We start from the raw sequence: 20,068 nt of genomic DNA, 5'->3' as shown, positions 1-20,068 counted from the left end.
CACTTGTCACTTCTTTTACTCTTTGTTCTTTCATTCTGTTTTCTTGCATACTTTCATTAATTTCCACTAGACGCCTAACATCAGTCAACATATTCTTCATTTCATTTTTAATTTCCAATATCTGTTTTTATATTAAATCTTGAATTCCAACAATTTCACCCTCTATCTCGCTAGCACTCGTTTGGCTGCACTTTACTTCCTTTTCCTCCTTCATACTTTCTGTCACCCCCTTATCACTAATTTTCACTTGTACATCTTTGCATTCTTTCACTCCTTCAATTTCTCCAACTTTCGTTTCACTTCCATTTCTCACGACTTCTTCCATAACTTTCGCTTCTACATCTTAGTTTCTCTTACATCTCTCTTAGTTTCTCTTGCTTTCTGAGACCTCCAGGGAGTCAAGGACTCATCAAGGGAGGCTGTAAATTACCCAACCTACCTATTATACCTTCCCTTAAATTCATTTACACTAGATGCACTCACTACCCCCTAAGGGCAAATTATTCCACTCACTCACTGCTCTCTGGGAGAAAAACCCTGCACTTGCCCCTTTCTTGCCTGAGAACAACCTTAACTTCCATGGAAGCTCCTGTGTTCTGTCTCCACCTTCCATATAATGAAAAATTTCATCAGTTGAAATGCTATAATACCCACTCAAAAGTTTATAGACCTCTATGATACCACCCCCTCTTTCTCCTGTTAACCAGCATCTGCAATTCACATACTCGCAATCTGTCCTCATAATCTAAATCTCATAATCCAGATATAATCTTCTTTGCATCCTCTCCACACTTTCTTTATTTGCTTGGAACACGGGAGACCAAATCTGCGCACAATAATCCAGGTGTGGTCTTATCGAAGACTTATAAAGAGGCAAGATTACTTCCTTATCCTTACATGTCAAGGTTCGCTTCAACTTAGTAATTCTCCTCTGAGTTGTATTTGCAACTTTTGCTATGTGACTTTTGAACTTTAAGTTCTTATCCACCAATACACCAAGATCCCTTGCCTCTTCAGTTTCTTGTAGCATAACCCCGCTAATATAATATGCCGCTGGAACTCTAATCATGCCAAAGTGCATAACTTTACACTTACTAACATTAAACTGACAGCCATTTTCGTTTGCCCAGATTTCCAGTCCATTCAAATAATTTTGTAATTGCTAAATATCAGTAGCATTCCTGATTGCCCTGCCTATCTTTGCATCATCAGCAAACAATTTCACATCTGATGACAGACCCTGCTTGATGTCATTAATGTAGAGATTGAACAATAATGGCCGAAGAAGTGAATCCTGATGCATTTTTGGAAATTATGGAGACAACTACCGTGTTTGAATAAAAACTTTAGTTTAATATTACTAAAATTTTACAATTCGACGTTTCGACCTTTATGTCAAGGTCATCTTCTGGAGCGTACAAATATACACAGGAAACAAGCTATACTACAATCATACTGGTTCGTTAAAGACACTGACTAACCGCTACCACAATTGTTGGCCTGACCTCTGGTGAAAAAAAAAAAAAAAAAAAAAAAATTATACATCAATGCTAGAGTCCTATTATTTGTGTTGTCTACTATATACATATATTAACATCATTCCATCCAGTTGGAGTGGAATGGTTTCTAATACTAGCGTATTGGCTAGAGTCCTGACTTATGTTGAATCTTTCATATTAGGTTGGCTGAATGTGTGCCATCCAGATCCTTGGAATTTTCATACCATCTTTATTGTTGATATTTGGGTGGTTTATCAGGATTTTGCAGGATTCTTTAAATTTTCTTTCGTACCAAGTTTTTGTGCGGTGTAAGGAGCACGGGCTGAGAGGCCTGCTTCACCATAATGGTTATATTTAATTCGGATCACCGTGCAAGCCTAAAAGAAAAGTGAATCCTGAGGTACACCACTGGATATATTATTATATATATATTATTACCTGATCATCTGCAAATAACAGCATATTTATTTTGTTATTTCGGAAAATTTCTACGGCTGGATTGTTCAAGATGTTTGTTCAAGATTGTTCACTGTATTAATATTGCATTAATTTAAATATTTCAAAGTGTTGGAGACAGAGGACATTCCTGTCCTTGGTTTATAGATTGTTTTTCACACGTTTTCATTTATTTTTATTTCATTATCTTTGTATATATTCAATATTGCATGCAGTAGAATATCAGGTATATTTATTCTTTGTAATATATCAAACAGTATATATCTTTTTAGTTTGTGAAATGCTTTTTCGTAATCTAATCTATAAACAAGAGATGAGTTCCTCAACTAAATTCTCTTTTAAACTACTTTAATAAGTAGTTTAAACAAAAAAACTGTCCATTGTAGAGCATCCTTTTCTAAATTTGACATTCTAATAATAGTTTTTCACTCTATATCTAAAATTTTTCATTAAGTATTCTATATATATATATATTTTGTAGCAGATATTCAATTAACAAATACCTCTGTAATTAGTAGTTTTTCTTTTATCCCCTTTTTTAAATATAGGTATTACTATACTTGCACTCCATTCTATTGGTATTTGTCCATTTGTATATACTTTATTTAAAAATTTTAATAATCTCCGATGAAATTTTTTCTGAGCAAATTTATGCAGTTCAGAGTTCATCCCATCTCCTGCTGATTTGCCATTTTTCCTTTATTTTTTATTTTACTTAGGTTGCCTTTTAATTCTTTCATTGTTATTATATCATTTAAAGCATTTTGTAAATTACCACGTACTTTTTTTTTTTTTATGTTTAGTATTATCTGTCCAAAGATCTATGAAGTAATCCAAGAATTCTTTTACATCTATTTCACAATTTATATTTGCAGTTTCTTTTATATCTGCATTTGTGTGTTTTAGGTATGCATTGGATCTTATTTTGTATAAGTCATTTTCTAGATATGATATAAATTTTTCCCAGCTTTCTCTGTATCTCTTTCTGGTTTCTCTTTTGTCTATAACTCATCTTTTTTTATATTCAATTTCATCTTCTTGTTTTTTTGTTATTTAACCATCTTTAAAGGCTAGCGTTTTATTTTCAATTATTGTTTTTATTTCATTATCCCATATATGTAATTTTTTCTATTTTTATATTTTGTGTGATCACAGAAAATGCTCTTTCCATAAACTTTCATATTATTATTACGGGCCACTCCAAGGAGTCCTTAGACTCATCGAGGGAGGCCCTAAACATCACATCAAGAACTATTCAGCATTTACACAGTGTCTATCATACTTTGCTTTGAACTCATACACAGTCATGGCACCCACAACAGATTATGGCAGCTTGTTCTACTCATTCACCACTCTCCAAGTAAACAACCTAGTTCTAACACCCTTGCTAACTACACTCTTGCTCAGTTTCCATGGATGGCTTTCCTAGTTTTCCCACCACCAGACCTGTTTTGAAAAATTTCCTCTGAATTAATGTTGTAAAAAGTCCCTCAGTAATTTGAATGTCTCAATCATATCACCCCTTTTCTGCATATCAACCAATTTCTGCAACCCAGAGATCTTCAACCTGTTCTCGTAAGGATCATTCCACAGACCAGCTACTATCTTGGTCACTCACTTCTGGATCCTCTCTACTTCTCCACATCATGAAGAAACCCTGGCACCCAGATCCTGGCACAGACAGGATCTTATCAAGGCTCAATAAAGAGGAACAATAACTTGCTTGTATATTCTTCCCTAACCAAGTGATCTGATTTAGCCACTTTTGCTATGTACCCCCTAAACTTCAACTCCCTATTCACCAACATTCCCAAATCTCTGGCTTTGTCAATTTTCTGAAGTACAGTTCCACATGCTGCTGATGTAATAATTTCTTTTATATTATTCCATTCTTTCTCAATGTCTACATTTACTTGTATTTTTTCTAAGTAGTTATTAATCCTCTGCTGATATAAATTTCCTATACCTGAATCATTTAGTAGTTTTACTTTGTAATTAGATTTTGTTTCTGTAGTTTGTTTATTTATTTGTATATTTTTGAAACTAGTTTAGTGGGAACCTTAGTTTTGTCTGCATTAGATAGTGATCTGTGTCGATTTCTAGCCTTCTTCTGACTTTAAAATCTAGGAAGAGATTTGTTGCTTTTTCATTTGCATAAAGTAGTCTATTACTGATTTTTGTCCTCTTGCACACCATGTATGTTTATGTATATTTTATGTTTGTAGAATGTATTTATTATTTTTAAATTATTATATATTATATAATAATGAGTGGGTTTCCATTTTTGTTTACTGTTGGTTCTACAAATGTTTCTATATTATTGTTAATTTTTTTTTATTCCTATTCTGGCATTAAGATCTCCAGCTATAATTATATGGTCTGTTTTATTTAATTTTTCATATATTCCTTGTAACTGTTTGTAGAAGTAATCATTTTTTCCCCCTTTCCTTCTTCAGAGGCTTACACTCCAACAAATGTTAAATATTCTTTATTTAATTTTATTCACACTTCACATATTTTTTCATTTCAGTATGTATAATGAGTTATTTTGGTTTAATTGATTTATGGATCCAAATCATTACACCAGTTTTTGCATATATTTATTTGTCCATTCCACTATATATGATATGATAATTAGTTGTTTCTTTTGTTCTTTAAGTTTGTTTTTTATTTCTGTAAGAACTGCAATTTCTATATTTTCATTTAAAATTTTATCTAATTCTTCTTCTCTATATGTTATGCTTCTAATGTTCCAAATAGCATATTTCACAATGTTTTTCTTTTACCAAAGTTTCCTAACCTTTTCCAGTTTGCGGTCTTTATCCACGTGTTCTGTCAAGTTTCGATTTTGCTGAGACTTAAAAGCAACATGTGTTTCCCTACGTCAAGTTACTAGCATGACAATAGGTATCTTAGTAGTGGAAGAAGACCAGTAGAAGAGTAAGACAGCCTGCAGATATGATATACCACCAAGTATATTGTAGTAAGAAAGATCAGGTCTAGCTCGGGTATCTTGGGTTTGCCATCCCAATACTCATCAATGTGAGCACCTGAGAAAACAGGCAAAATTATTGGCAACAGAAATATCACTGATTTTACAGGATTGCCATCATGGTGCTTTTGATTTATTATTATTATGTGACACCTCCAGGGAATCCAAAAACTCATCGATGGAGGGCTCCTACTCTACTCTCCATCTCCACCACCAACTACAGACAATCAACTACAACACAAACCAACTACAGCGAACCGCAACTACACCAATGTCATCTACCACCAACCACCACTAGTATTTTCACAGACACTCACAAACATCCATGCCCATGCTGAGATTTGAACCTACAGCCTTTTGGCTGGAGAGCAGATATACTAACCACTTGGCCAACCAGGCTGGCCATTTATGAAGGGCATGCATGCAAAAATGAAAATATCACAAAAAATGCCATTCGAATTAGAAAATAAAATGATTGTTACACACAGATTCATCACAAATGCTAGAAAATGACAATTTTGAACTTTCACAGATAGCAAATATGGATGAAGTGCTTCTGAATTTTGATGAATCCTAGAACAAGACTGATGACTCTAAAGGTAAAAAAAAAAAAAATTATTGTTAAAACTTTTTGTCACAACATAACCTACTATTCTGTTGTTTTCACAGAATAGTAGGCTAACTTTCACAGATAGCAAATATGGATGAAGTGCTTCTGAATTTTGATGAATCCTAGAACAAGACTGATGACTCTAAAGGTAAAAAAAAAAAAAATTATTGTTAAAACTTTTTGTCACAACATAACCTACTATTCTGTTGTTTTGTTGTGCTGTATAGATGGAACAAAATTGCCACTTTTTTTAATTTTTAAAAGAAAAACAATGCACAAAGAAAAACTTCCCAAAGGAGTTGCATTCATATTCATCCAAAAGGATGGATGAGGTGATGAAGTTATCGATAAACCCGACCACACCTTTTTCTTTATTTCAGAAACCTGCTTTGTTAGTATGGGATCAGTTTAGACGCATTAAAAGTGAAGCTGTTAAGAATGAACTTCGCAAAAAAAAAAAAAAGGCTGTAATCCCAGGAGGACTCACCTCTGTGCTTCAAACTTTAGATGTACCAATAAACAAACCATTTAAAGGATTTATCAGTGAAAATGAATGCAATCTCCAAATTTTGACAAAACATCTACAGGTAGATAGAAAGGCCACAATTTTGCAGGTGTGCGAATGTAAAGAGTTCATGGAATGAGGTGCAATCCAAAATTGTTATAAAATCTTTTCAAAAGTGTGGTATTAGAAATTCTCTTGACAGTATGGCAGATGACTATTAATTCAAGACAGCGATGACTCAGTTTCTGATGAAGATTCCCGTTCAGAAAAGTTTGAGAGCGAAGATGAATAAAGATTTGAAAAGAAGATTAATGAAATTTATAAAAAACATTTTGCTTATATTGTTATACATATACATTATATATATTATTATATGTTAGATCTTTTAATGATTTCATGATTTTTTTAAGAATGATTATCTTTTTATCTAATAAATGGATAATACATGTATTAAAAAAAAAAAAAAAAAAAAAAAAAAAAAAAAAAAAAAACATTTACATGAAAAATTTGATGCATAATTTTTGCATCTTATATTGCAAAGAATATTTTTTCCGCAAAAAATTCAAAAAATATGGTATATTATTACGGGCAACAACAAGGAGTCCTTAGGCTCATTGAGGGAGGCCCTAACATCATGTCAAGAACAACTATTCACCATTCACACAGTATCTATCATACTTTGCCTTGAACTCATTCACAGTTGTGGCACCCATAACAGATTCTGGCAGCTTATTTCCCTCATTCAGTAAAAAATCTAGCTCTAACACACTTGCTAACCACTCTCTTGCCCAGTTTCCATGGATGGTCCCAAGTCCTTCCACCACCAGTCCTGTTTTGAAAAATATCCTCTGAATTAATCTTATGGAAACCCTTCAGTAATTTGAATGTCTCAATCATATTACCCCTTTTCTGCATATCAACCAATTTCTGCAACCCACAAATCTTCAACCTATTCTCATAAGATTCATTCCATCGACTTGCTATCATCTTGGTCACTTGCCTCTGGATCCTCTCCACTTTCTCCCCATCAAGAAGAAACCCTGGAATCCAGATCTGGGCACAGTAGTCGAGATGTGGCCTTATCAAGGCTCAATATAGAGGAACAATAATTTACTTGTCTCTACTCAAAGTATTCTTTAGTAACTAAGTGATTTGATGAGCAGATTTAGCCACTTTTGCAATGTGCTTCCTTAACTTCAACTCCCTATCCACCAACACTTCCAAATCCCTGGCCTCGTCAATCTCCTGGAGTACAGTTCCACCAATGTGGTATACTGCTGCTAATCTTACCATCCCCAAATGCATAACCTTACATTTTGCCACATTAAATTGACTTCCATTCTCCTTAGAGTGGATGTCAAATCCTCCAAATCATCCTGCAAAATTTTGACATCATGTGCATTCAACCTTGCATGTGCACCCAACTTTGCATTATCAGCAAACAAATGAACAGTTCCTCTCAGATCCTTAACTATATCGTTACTGAACAAATTAAAAAGCAGTGGTCCAAGAACGGAACCCTGCAGCACACCACTAGTCACAGGCTGTCTTATGGACTCTACTCCTGAATAAACTACTCTCTGATATCTCTCCATCAACCATCCTCCTATCCATCTCACCAACCCTATATCCATCCCCATATGCTGCAGTTTACTGATTTGAATTCCATGTAGTATCCTGTCAAAGGCCTTGGCAAGGTCCAGCAGAATCACTGTAAACCCTTTACCCTTATCAAGTTCGGCCGTCACTGTGTTATAAAACGTGAGCAAGTTACTGAGGCAAGATCTACCCCTCACAAAGGCATGCTGTCTGCCATTTTCATCTATCCATTCCTGTATTTTCCTCTTGACTACTTTCTCCAAGAAATTGAGAACGACTCCTGATATGTTGATCGGTCGGAAATTTGCAACAGCAGTCTTGGAACCTCCTTTATGCAGTGGAACTATTTTCCCCTGTTTCCACCCCCTTGGGACTAACCGAGACCCAAGACTCAAATTAAACAAAATGGTCAAAGGCACTGACAATTCTTTAGCCGCTTCTCATATGACACGAGCTGGTATACCATCCAATCCTGCAGATGAACTGACATTGAGGTATTGTAAAAGACTATTCACCTCCACTTCATTCACCACAATTCCCATATAAGCTGTTGGTTCCTTCATTCCTGCAATATCACCGCCTGGATGATATACTCTTGCAAAGTGCTCACTCAGAAATTCCACTATATCAACTGATTCAGTTACCTCCCTACCATCGCATTCCTTAAAATCATTCTGCCGTATAGATTTTTTTCTTTTGCTTGCAACATATCGAACAAACTGTTTGGGATTCTCTTAAGCTTGCATGGCTAATTTAATTTCATAATCAGCTTTTGTTTTTCTTACCACACTTGTTACCCTTCTGGCCTGCGCTTTATACCATTCGTGTGCCTGCATGTCACCTTTCTCCTTAAATTCAACACCAAGGAGCACAGAGGTTAGAGACCAGGAGATGTTGAGACAGTTGAGCGTGGCAAGTGCAAGAACAATGATTGTTATGGGAGATTTTAACTACAGCAGTATAGATTAGGGAAAGGAATATGCACGTAGCAATAAGGGAATGGAATTTTTAGAATTCTTGAGGGACAAATGTCTTAGGCAAAATGTAACAGAGAGAACAAGAGGTTCAAGATTTTTGGATTTCGTTATAGCATCAGAAAAGCTGATAATAACTGAGATGACATCTCTCCCATCAGCTGGAGAGTGACCATATGGTTTTGACTTTGAAAATGAACAGATATGCAGGAGTATCAAAGAGAACGGAATGTATGTGGAATTATAAAGCAGGTGATTATAATAGTCTCAAACGTCAACTTGGGGAAGATTCATTGAGGGAGGAATTGGAAAGCTGAGATATCATTAGTGCTTGGGAAATTATGAAGGAATATTTGTTAGCAGCAATGGTAAGCTGTATTCCATGAGTGAAGAAGAGGACACAATTTGGAGTAAAGTGGATGACAAACAATAATAAACAGGATCTACATGCAAAAAAGAGGCTATAGAAGAGATATAAGGAGACAGGTGTAGAGAAGATGCATGAAGAATATAAAGACACAGGCCAGAAGAGTGACTAGTATGGTAAGGAAGGCGAAACTGGAATATGAGAAAAGATTGGCCCTTAGATCCAAGGAAAATCCTAGGGAATTTTTTAGCTATGTGGCCAGTAGGAGGAGAAATGACTGTGGAAGAATGACACTGTGGGATAAAAATGGGAATAGGGTGACTGATGCAGAGGACATAGTGGAATTGTTCAATGAACACTTTATTGGAGTATTTCATCATTGAGGAGTCAATTTGAATACTAGAGGGCTAGAGCAGGTTCGAGGTTTAGAGGTACAGGAGGAGAGTGTGTTCCACACACTGAGTACTCTGGATGTTAGTAAAGCTGTAGGACTGGATGGTATTTCACCAAGAGTTTTGAGAGAATGTGCTAAGGAACTGATAGTGCCCTTGACATGGCTTTTCAATGAAAGTCTGGCTGTGGGAAAGGTGCCCATGGAATGGAAAGATGGTAAGATAATGCCATTGCATAAGGACGGTAGCAGACTGGAAGTGTCTAATTATAGGCCAGTTTGTGTGTCATCAGTAGTTAGAGATCTTGCGAGAAAGTAGTGAGGGACCATATACAACATTGGGGCAGATAAGGTTAATATTATCAGTGAAAGTCAACATGGATTTGTGAAGGGCGCTCTTGTTTTAGCAATATGCTAACCTTTTATGATAAAGTTACAAGAGCATTAGATGAGAGAAAGGCATATACTGCCATTTTCCTAGACTTAGCAAAGGCATTTGACAAGGTGCCACATGATAAGCTGATATTCAAGTTGCAGAACATGGGTCTGGATGTCAGATTGGTCAACTGGATTCAGGATTGGCTGTCCGATAGGTATTAGAGAATTGTGTAGGGTGGAGCAATATCAAAGAGGCAGAAGGCTACAAGTGGGGTTACACAGGGCTCAGTACTGGGACCTATATTGTTTAACCTTTATATCAATGACATTGTCCATAGATTGCAAGCAGATATTCAGTTGTTTGCAGCTATTGCAAAGCTGGGAAGGGTTATTACTAATACTGCAGATATAGTAGCCCTAGAAAAAAAATTGAATAAGCTAGATAGATGGACAAATGAATGGAGATATCAGTTTGATGCAGCAAAATGTAAGGTCTTGAGGTTTGGGACACATCGTTGAGACGCTGCATACTCTATGGGAGGAGTTAAACTGGAAAAAAGTAGGAGACAAGAAATCTGGGTTTGATGATTGATAGAAACCTGAAATTTAGGGGACATATTGCAAAGGTAGTGAAGGTAACGCAGAGGATTGCTGTAATAATGAGAAGGACACTGACCTGCAGAGATAAAATGGTTATCATTCCGTTGTATTAGACTCTGATCAGACCACACCAATGTTCTCAGATCTGGTCCCCAGGATTTGAAGGGGATAAATTAACTGTGGAAAGGGTACAAAGGCGGATAACAAAGATGGTGTCAGGATTGTACAATGTTAGTTATGAGGATCGGCTGAGAGAGTGTAGACTGCAGAGTTAGGTGGATAGAAGAAGGAGGGGGTGATATGATTGAGACTTTTAAACTGTTGGGAGGTGGTTATAGGGTTGACACTGGGGAGTTCTTTTGCTTGGTTGAACAGTGGGAAGGAGTCATGACAAAGGCTATCCCTGGAAGTTACGAAAGGAAACTGTGAGAAAGATGGTGAGGAGCGGTTTCTTTGCATGGAGGGTGGTTGAACCATGGAATGCATTGCCTGATGGAGTGGTGAGAGTGAGAATGGTCAATGCATTTAAGGAGTGGTATGACAGACTTTGTGTTTCCTAGGAGGGACCTCCCTCGATGAGTATTGATAGACTTATGTTTCTTAGAAAGGACCTCCCACGATGAGTCTTTTGACTCCATGTAGGCCTGAATAATAATAATAATTTCCACCACAGTTTTTTATTTTATTGCAGCTCAAGCTTAATGATGTTATTCATCCGTTTAACCCCCACATGATTTACTATTCGGACTCTCCTTAACTACCTCCTATGCACTATAAACATCCAGCCCTTGCAGTTTTAAATGCCATGGTACTAAACCAAGCAATCTCCTAAGCTTGTCATACTTACCAGTGTGAAAATCTTAGGAGATTGCTTGGTAATTCCATGTGTACCCTGTCTTAATTGAAAATTCCACACATTTAGCCACCTCCCAGGTCAAGACCCTATGATCACTCTCACCAATTGGTGGCAACGTGGTCATATTCATTACAGTCAAATTCTCAGATGCAATTACTAGGTCAAGCACTCTCAAACCCCTAGTGTTTTCCATTACATGCTGTTGCAGATAGTTATCCCTTAATAACTGCATAAAATCCAATTCCTGCCTCCCATGTTTCCTCTGCTCCTTCCAATTATTTGTTAACATAGTTTAAATCCCCCATAATAATTACCCTCCTTCCACTCATTGCATTTATTTACTTATGCATACTATCTCCACCATCTATTCCATCACCTGGTCTATAGCAGCACCCAACTGTATGTTTTGTTCTGCTAGTCTCAATCTCACAACAAATAGCCTCAAATGTGCTCTTTTCTCTATCATCAATAACACTTCTCCCCCCACCCCCCCCATTTTATTTTCTATGTCCCTCCTGAACACACTATTCACCTAACATTCTATCCCACTAGCTATATCATCTTCTGTCAGCCATGTTTCACTAATGCCAATAAGCTGGGGCCAGGAAGAGCCAACCAAGGTCAAAAATTCTTCCTTCTTGTTCCTGGCATCAGTATACATGAAACGCAGAAGTCCGTTTGTCCCACCCCTATCTCGATGCCTTATACTAACTATCCCATTCTGATTTGTTGTCCTTCATACTAGCTTGGGCATATTATACACATTCTTAAAATCAACTGCCTCCCTGAAGTCTGCATATCCACTCCCCCTCCCCTTTAATAACTCTAGTTTCCCTGATTCTGCACATCCACTTGCACTTCATTCAACAACACTTTTTCCCAGTCTCCGCACACCAAATCCATTCAGATGCAAACCATCCATCTTGTTTAAATCCTTTCCCCCATCAAACTCACTCCACACATCCACAAACTCCACACCACTTAATCTACGCATAGAGTCATTTGCAATTATGGCGATCCTTGTCAACTCTTCCCTGTCATACCACGGCAACAGAATCACTATCCTAACTCTCTCACTCTTTTCTTTTGCTACCTCTAGTAATTCCTTCACGTCCTCTCTCATAGCAATTTTTTCTCCTTTTAAATCATTCGTTCCTGCAACTACTATAATTTCTATCACCCTCTCTGCTTTTGTGCTCGAATAGAGTCATTTACATCCTTAATTTTTGCACCTGGTAAGTATGATTTTAACAAACTTTCATCTATTACACCTTACTCTTACTAATGAATCATTGTACAACCCTAGCGTCTTCATTTTTCTTACACTCCCGATCATACTCTTATTTTTTTATCATACATTTGCTTTTCATTAGCTGATGCGCTCGGTAAACAATTTTGCAATCACTCCAGCTGCTGCTTCGCCCTATGTATCACTCCGCGCAGCTGTGCGATCTCACTCATTGCAACTAACTCTTCAATTTTTTATCCGTTAAACCATTCTCTCGCTCTGTATTTTTACTTTCACTCTCACTTTCAACACCGCTCTCAAAGCTATCTGGTACTACATCGCAAATTCCTATCATATCACTATTTTCTATCACATTCTTGGTTTCATCAACGACATCAATCTCGCGTCCTGAGACACTTTAAATCCTCACTTTCCTTACACTTTCAACACACATTCCTACCACTATCATTATTGAACCAAACTCCAGCCACTCTCGGCAAAGCATACATCCCACAGACGTTACACTGAAGAAACTCACTCAAGTTAAAATTTTTAAACAAAAATGGCGATGATTTGGATGCAATTGTCTTTCTTCCCATTGGTACCATGTGCTACGCTATCGATCGTATCTTATCAAAATACTAATTTAAATAATGCAGAAACACACCAAAAATCACAGTGACACACTAAGCAATATTGTCAATTACTACTCAACACATCTTTTCGCGAGCTCTCTACAAACTTTACACACCATGCAGCTCTCTAGTGGCAATAATCAAAAAACTGTGAAAATCAAATATTGTGCTTTTTTGATTATATGATATATAATAAATTAGTAGGGACTCTGAAGAATAGCTTGTTACTACAGTTAAAATGCCATGTATAAGATCATTACCTATTACGTCACCTGGAATGCTGCTTGTTTGTTGAATAGCAATGTCTCAGTAGAGCAATATTGTTTCCCATACTGAGAGATTTAATAAAGCATACACTCTGTAGGCCTACAAATCCGATGTGAACAATTTTCTTTCTTTTCTTCAACTTTCTAGTGATTCACAGTACCAGCATACAATTAGGTGTATAAGGACTAGCATAATAAAATCATATCGACTTTGCGTTTAGTATAATATCTGTAGTCATATAGATGACTAGACCAAATGATTCAAAATATTGCAAATTCTATGATATACATACATGATGACAATACAGTCGGGAAAATTGTAGGTAAAAGAAAATTCAATAAGATCAGAAATGAATAAATATATCAAAAAGTGTGCTCATACAATCAGTAAATGAGTGTACAGCAAACAGAAAAAAGAATTAGCAAAAGCATGTTAACAAAATGCAAAAATATAGAATAATTAGAAAAATGGAAAAAAACGTATTAACAGATACTCAAAAACCCAGAAATAGTGAAAGATGGAGAACATAGAACAGTACAGCAACTGCTTCAGGCAAAATTGCACAAATATTTTGATTTTTTGTGCAGTTTTGTTAGAGATAGATATAATTTGATTTCATTTTCTAGTAAAAGTCAACATCAACTTATACATTTATTGTGCTTACTTTTAGTAGCTCTTCTGTTTCAAAAACCTGTCCGCACTGAATACAAAGACTACTTTTATTATCTGCATGTCTCCTTTCTATGTGTTTTCGAATATCTGTAAAAGTATAGCCAAAAAAGTCACATATTCCACATCTGTAATCCCTCTGGCCTTTATGTCTGCAAGAGGAAAGAAGAGAAAACAGGTGTCAAACTAAAAAGCAATGCATGTATTATTAATTATTACTGTTCACCAACAAATCTTTACAGAATAAAAATACTCAAAACTAGATGCTAATTATTTTAAAGCTGTCATAATGATTATGTTATATTTAAATAAATACACACATACATATATACTTGTTTAATATATATATACACACTTGCGTGTATATATATATATATATATATGAAATATATATATATATATATATATATACACATCTTGTTTTTTTTTTTCCAAGATGGAAAAAAAATTGTTACTGCCTATATGAAAGATAAACATGAAGGCAGAGGGTAATAAGAATCACTGGGTAACCAGATCATGCTGCCATTTGTAACTAGACCCTGAAACTTTAAACTGTATGACTCTGAGCAGCAAAGCACAGCTAACTGAACTAACTGAAGAGCTAAAGCGACTAAAAGGGGACATTCTCAGATTGTGTGAAGTTAAACATAATGGTGAAGAAATTCTTCAGTTACAAAATTAAGAATACTATATTATAGAGGCCAAGATAAGGAAAGAATCAGTGGAGTTGGATTCATGATCAACAAAAAATTGAAGAACAGTGTAAGAGAATTTGACAGTATATCTGATCAGATAGCACGTATTGTTGTTTAAATCTCAAAAAGATACACTTCCAAGATCATCCAAGTCTATGTACTAACAATAAGTCATACTGAGGAAGAAATTGAAGCCTTCTATCATGATGTATCCCAACTTTACAATAAAGGAAAACATCATTTCAGAATTGTAATGGGAGACTGTTATGCTAGAATTTGGTGTACAGCAATCAGATGAAAGCTCAACGGGAAATTTTGGATATGGTATGAGAGACGATAGAGGAGCAAGGTTAATAGAATTTGCAGAAAAAGAAAACTGTACAGCATGAATTCTTTTTTCAAGAAAAAAACACATGGGAAGTGAACATGGAAAAGTCCAAATGGCAAAACTAGTAAAATTGACTTTATCCTCAGCAACAAGAAAAATATCTTTCAAGACTGCTCTGTTATAAACACTTCAACACTGGAAGTGACCATCATATTGCACGCAGTAAGATTCAAATAAACTGCCAAAAAGAAAGAGAGAAAATGTTTCGAAGATCAAAGCAAAACATAGATGTACACAAACTCAACATTAAAAAAGATATATTCCAACATGGACTAAACAAGAGATTTAAAAATTTATTACAGGTGAAAATGCTGATCCATCAGAAAGTAAAGACATTATTACCCAAAACCTTTTACAGTGCTCACTTGAAATAGCTGGTACCACAGAACAGAAACAACACAAAATTTCTGAAGAAACAACAAAACAGCTGATGAAAAAACAAAGAGAAATGAAACAATGAAATAACCTAATACACTGAATTGTGTGCAAAAGATGTATCAGAAAAGGAATCACAGAAGAATTAAGAAAATTCAATTGTAAATTCATACAACAAACAATTGAAAACAACCATAGTCTCAAAAAAGAGAAACAGCAAAAACAAACAATTGATGAACAGCAATAAACAGATGGTTGCAGTCCAGTGACACACTCAGGATTTAATCTTGGAGGAGCTGAGTTGAGTAGACGATTTGAAATACACAATACACACTATGCATTGCATACGAGGTATGACTGGGCATCTGCAGTGATCACCAATACATGATACCCGTGATCTCCTCTGGCCCAGCTCGGGCAAACGAGGTAGCACCCGAGCACTACTTCATTCGCTTTGCATTCACAGGGGCCAGGATTCCCGAGAGCTATACAGCATTCCCACCTTATGTGATCGCTAATTCATTAGTAGCATAGAAATAGAAGACAACATAAATTTTAAAAAAATTAATAATTATAATCAGGAAAATATTTTTGGAAATTTTTCTAGTGTTTTTTTGCTTTTTCTTTTGGGGAAGCCAGGGCCCCTTGGCCCCTCCTCCCTGGGTGTGTCAATGTTGCAGTCAAACTAAAAGATGGGACCATAACCAGAATATGCTATTGCAAAAAAAAAATTGAAGAATTTTACTCGGTACTATATCTTCTTCTTATTATTATTGTGCTATCTTCTATTGAAGGTCATCAACCATCTTGGCGAACAAACTGCGCTCTTGTGCTAATCTGAGCAGTTGTGCACTGCTCTTTCCTGTCCACGACTTGACGTTGTCAAACCATGACATTCTTTTTCTTCCTCTAGTTCCTTTGCCACCAATTCTTCCTATCAAAATAGTTTGTAGAAGTTGGCATTTGCTGTTTCTCATGATGTGGCCAAGATATGATGTTTTTCGTTTCTTGATTATTTGTACAAGAAGTTTAGCTTTGCCAATGGATTTTAAGACATCTTCATTGGTAATTTTTTCTGTCTACGATATCTTTAGCATTCTTCTGTATAGCCACATCAAAAAGGCTTCGATTTTCTTGATGGTTGTCGCCTTCAATGTCCATGTTTCAACTCCATAGAGCAGAATAGACCACACGTAGCATTTCAGCATTCGGCATCTGACTTCCATGTTTAGGTCTTTATTGCAGAATAGTGTTCTCATTTTCATGAAGGACTGCCGTGCAACTTCAATCCTTGTCTTTATATCTATTTCTGGATCCCACCGTTCATTAAGCCAGCAACCAAGATATTTATATCTTGACACTTGATCAATATTTTTCCCACTGAGTGTCAGTTTCATTGATGAGGCTGTATGTTTGCTGATGATCATGTATTTTGACTTGTTGATGTTTATATTTATTCCCATTCTTTGGCTTTCTATGTATACTCCGTCAATGAGTTTTTGGAGATCCATAATATTATCTGCAATTATCACGGTGTCATCTGCATATCGAAGGTTGTTAACAATCTTTCCATTTATTGTGATTCCCTCTGAACATTCTTCCAATGCTTTTTTAAAGATTGCCTCTGCATATATGTTGAACAGGAGTGGTGAGAGCACACATCCTTGTCTCACTCCTATTTTGATGTTAATATCACTGGTGGTAATGTTGACTAATTGAACGGTAGCTGACTGATTCCAATACAGATTTGTTATTAGTTTTATGTCTTGTTCGTCTAGCCTTATTTGTTGAAGGACTTCTATTAAGTTAGTGTGTCTGACTTTGTCGAATGCTTTTTCAAAATCTATGAAACACATAAAGACAGATTTCTGTTTTTCTGTGCATTTTTGTATCAATATTTGGGTACAGAAAAGGGCCTCTCTAGTACCAAAACCATTCCGAAAGCCGAATTGTGTTTCACTTAGAGTTTCTTCACTTTTTCTATAAATACGATTCTGAATTACTTTCAAAAATATTTTTAATGTTTGGCTCATTAGACTAATAAGTCGGAAGTCACCACAGGAATTCGCTTTGGGTTTCTTTGGGACAGTGATAAATGTAGATTTGAGCCAATCTGACAGAAATTCATCACTTTCATATATTTTATTAAATAGTTTTTCAAGAAGTTTGATGTTATCTGGTTCTATTAATTTTAAAAATTCTGTTTACACATCATCTGGTCCACTGGCTTTTCCTGTTTTACTTGTTCGTATAGCATTCTCTATTTTGCATTTCATGATTGCTGGTCCTTGAATGTTATCTTTTATATTTATAGGCTTCTGTCTAATATCATTGAAAAGTTCTGTTACATATTTTATCCAAATCTGTGCTTTATTCTCTTCTTCTAGAACTATTTTTCCATTTTCGTCTCTTAGAGACACTATTTGCTTTTTCCTCAGTTTTCTAGAAATTTCGTTGATTTTCTTATACAGATTTATCATGTTTCTTCTGAAGCAGCTCAATTTCAGTACATAAATTTTTCATCCAATTTTCCTTGGCTTCTTTTATTTTTTTCTTGATGATGTTATGTGTTTCTGTATACCTGGCAAGGTCTTTGTTTTTGTACATTCTTCTTGTATCAATAAGAGAAAGAATCTCATCTATCATCCATTCCTGTTGTTTTATATTATTCACATAATCTACTTCTTCAACACTTGTTGTTACGATGGCATTCTTTAAGCTATTCCAAAGAGATTCCGCACTTTTATTTTCTTCTATGTTAATCTGTTGTAATCGCAGGTTGAGCTGTGTCCTGGCACTTTTATTTATGTTCGGGTCTTTCAGTTTTTCTACATCAATTTTCTTTTTCTTCTTTTGTGATTTTATAGCTGATTTTAATTTAAGACGCACTTCTGCAAGGTATCAGGATGATGAATTAAATGAAAAAGAAGACAACTACAAAATGGCTGAAGTACCACACATTCTACCAGATGAAGTTATGTGGAGCATCAAAAGCTTGCAAGATGGAAAAGTTGCAGGTAAGGATGGAGTTATAGCTGAACATTTAAAAGCAGGTGGGGAAATGATCTACAAACTCTTAGCAAAACTATTTACTTCATGCCTGCAGAAAAATGATATATCAAAAAAATGGAAGAAGGCTACTTTATTTTACTACATAAAAAAGTGAGGTAAAAGACTTGGTGAACTACCGACCAAAGACTCATCTGGGAGGTCCTTTTAACATCTCAACGTACCGTGTCTTAAACACACTCCAACTCCTTGCAGACACCACACCCTCAGGCAAGGCATTCCAATTATTCACAACTCTGCACGAAAAAAAACCTGCCTCTCACTCCCCTACTTACACCCTCTTTATACAGTTTCCAGGGATGACCTCTGGTTCTACCCTGATCTCCCACTATTCTCTGTAGAACTTCTCCACCATTAATCTTATAACAACCCCCTTACCAACTTGTAGGTCTCTATCATATCTCCCCTCTTCCTTCTCTCCACCAGACTCTGCAAATTACATCTTCTCAATCTTTCCTCATACTCAACATTCCAGAGGTCAGAAACTACCTTAGTCAGTCGCCTTTGGACCCTTTCCAACATTTCTTCATCCTTCTGAAAATCCGGTGACCAAATCTGGGCACAATAGTCCATGTGTGGCCTAATCAAAGCCTTATACAACGGAACAAGAATCTCCTTACTTCTACACGTCAGTGTCCTCCGCATCATTCCCAGAATTCTGTGTTGTCCTCACAATTTTGGCAATGTGTCCCCTAAATATTAGATCCTTATCCACTATCATTTCCAGATCTCTTATTTCCTCTACCTCCAACAATATATTCTCACCAAGCATAAATTCTGCATCCCATCTTTGTTTTCCAAATTTTAAAACCTTACATTTTGCAACATTGAATTCACATCCCCATTTGCTTTCCCAATCACTCAATTTATTCATTACTTATAATTCTTTTCCAAGCATATTTTGCAGTAGAAGTATAAAGCTTGAAATAACTTGTATGTTTAGTGTTGACTTTTAATGTACATCAAATAGCAAGAATAAATTGTTTTGTTTGTCCAATAATTTACCTGATTCTTGCATACCAATGCACTGCTCATAAAACTTGAATCTGTGTGACCTAGAGTGTTAAGTAGCTATGACTGAAAATTAGTAATTTTGTGTTGCTAGATTTAGTAATAAGTATAAGAGAGGAAAATTCCGTGCCTTGCTGAGCGTTTTTCTTTGGAAGGATATTCAACTCCTATCTATGAATGTGATGGTGCAGTTAATATAAACAAATAAATTTTCACAATTCTATATACAAACATGCCAGTAGTTCAAACAAAGAGATTGGCTCCAGCCAGAGGCAATCTCTTAGTACTAAAGTTTTGTGGACGTGAAGAAGCATAATTATGGTTTTGAGACAAAGGGGGGGGGATGAAAGTTGAATAAGAGGATTAAAGAAAGGAGACTAAATCAAACAATGGATAAATTGAGCAAGTTTCGTCAAGTATAGAATCAGGCAGTTATAAATTTAAAAAAATTTTTAAATTTATATGTGAAATTAAAATGTGAAATTTTGAGAGTTAGATCACAAG

The 20,068-nt window shown here is 35.8% G+C and overlaps 1 protein-coding gene across 4 annotated transcripts in view; it reads right to left on the bottom strand.

Moving 5' to 3' along the window:
* Window positions 1-20,068, bottom strand: part of LOC150102833 (uncharacterized) — a 630,466-nt gene that overhangs the window by 120,137 nt on the left and 490,261 nt on the right. For all 4 annotated transcript variants that reach the window (XM_090398795.1, XM_090398798.1, XM_090398796.1 and 1 more), the window contains one exon: window positions 14,022-14,178. In XM_090398795.1, the coding sequence (XP_090254921.1) occupies window positions 14,022-14,178 (157 nt within the window). The remainder of the gene's footprint in view (window positions 1-14,021; window positions 14,179-20,068) is intronic.

This window comes from Typopeltis vanoorti, chromosome 10 (assembly GCF_054136105.1).
Source record: "Typopeltis vanoorti isolate ZY-2024b chromosome 10, IOZ_Tvanoo_1.0, whole genome shotgun sequence".
Lineage (NCBI taxonomy): Eukaryota > Metazoa > Arthropoda > Arachnida > Uropygi > Thelyphonidae > Typopeltis > Typopeltis vanoorti.
The sequence above is the reverse complement of the archived record's forward strand: the minus strand, read 5'-3'. Positions and strand labels throughout refer to the sequence as shown.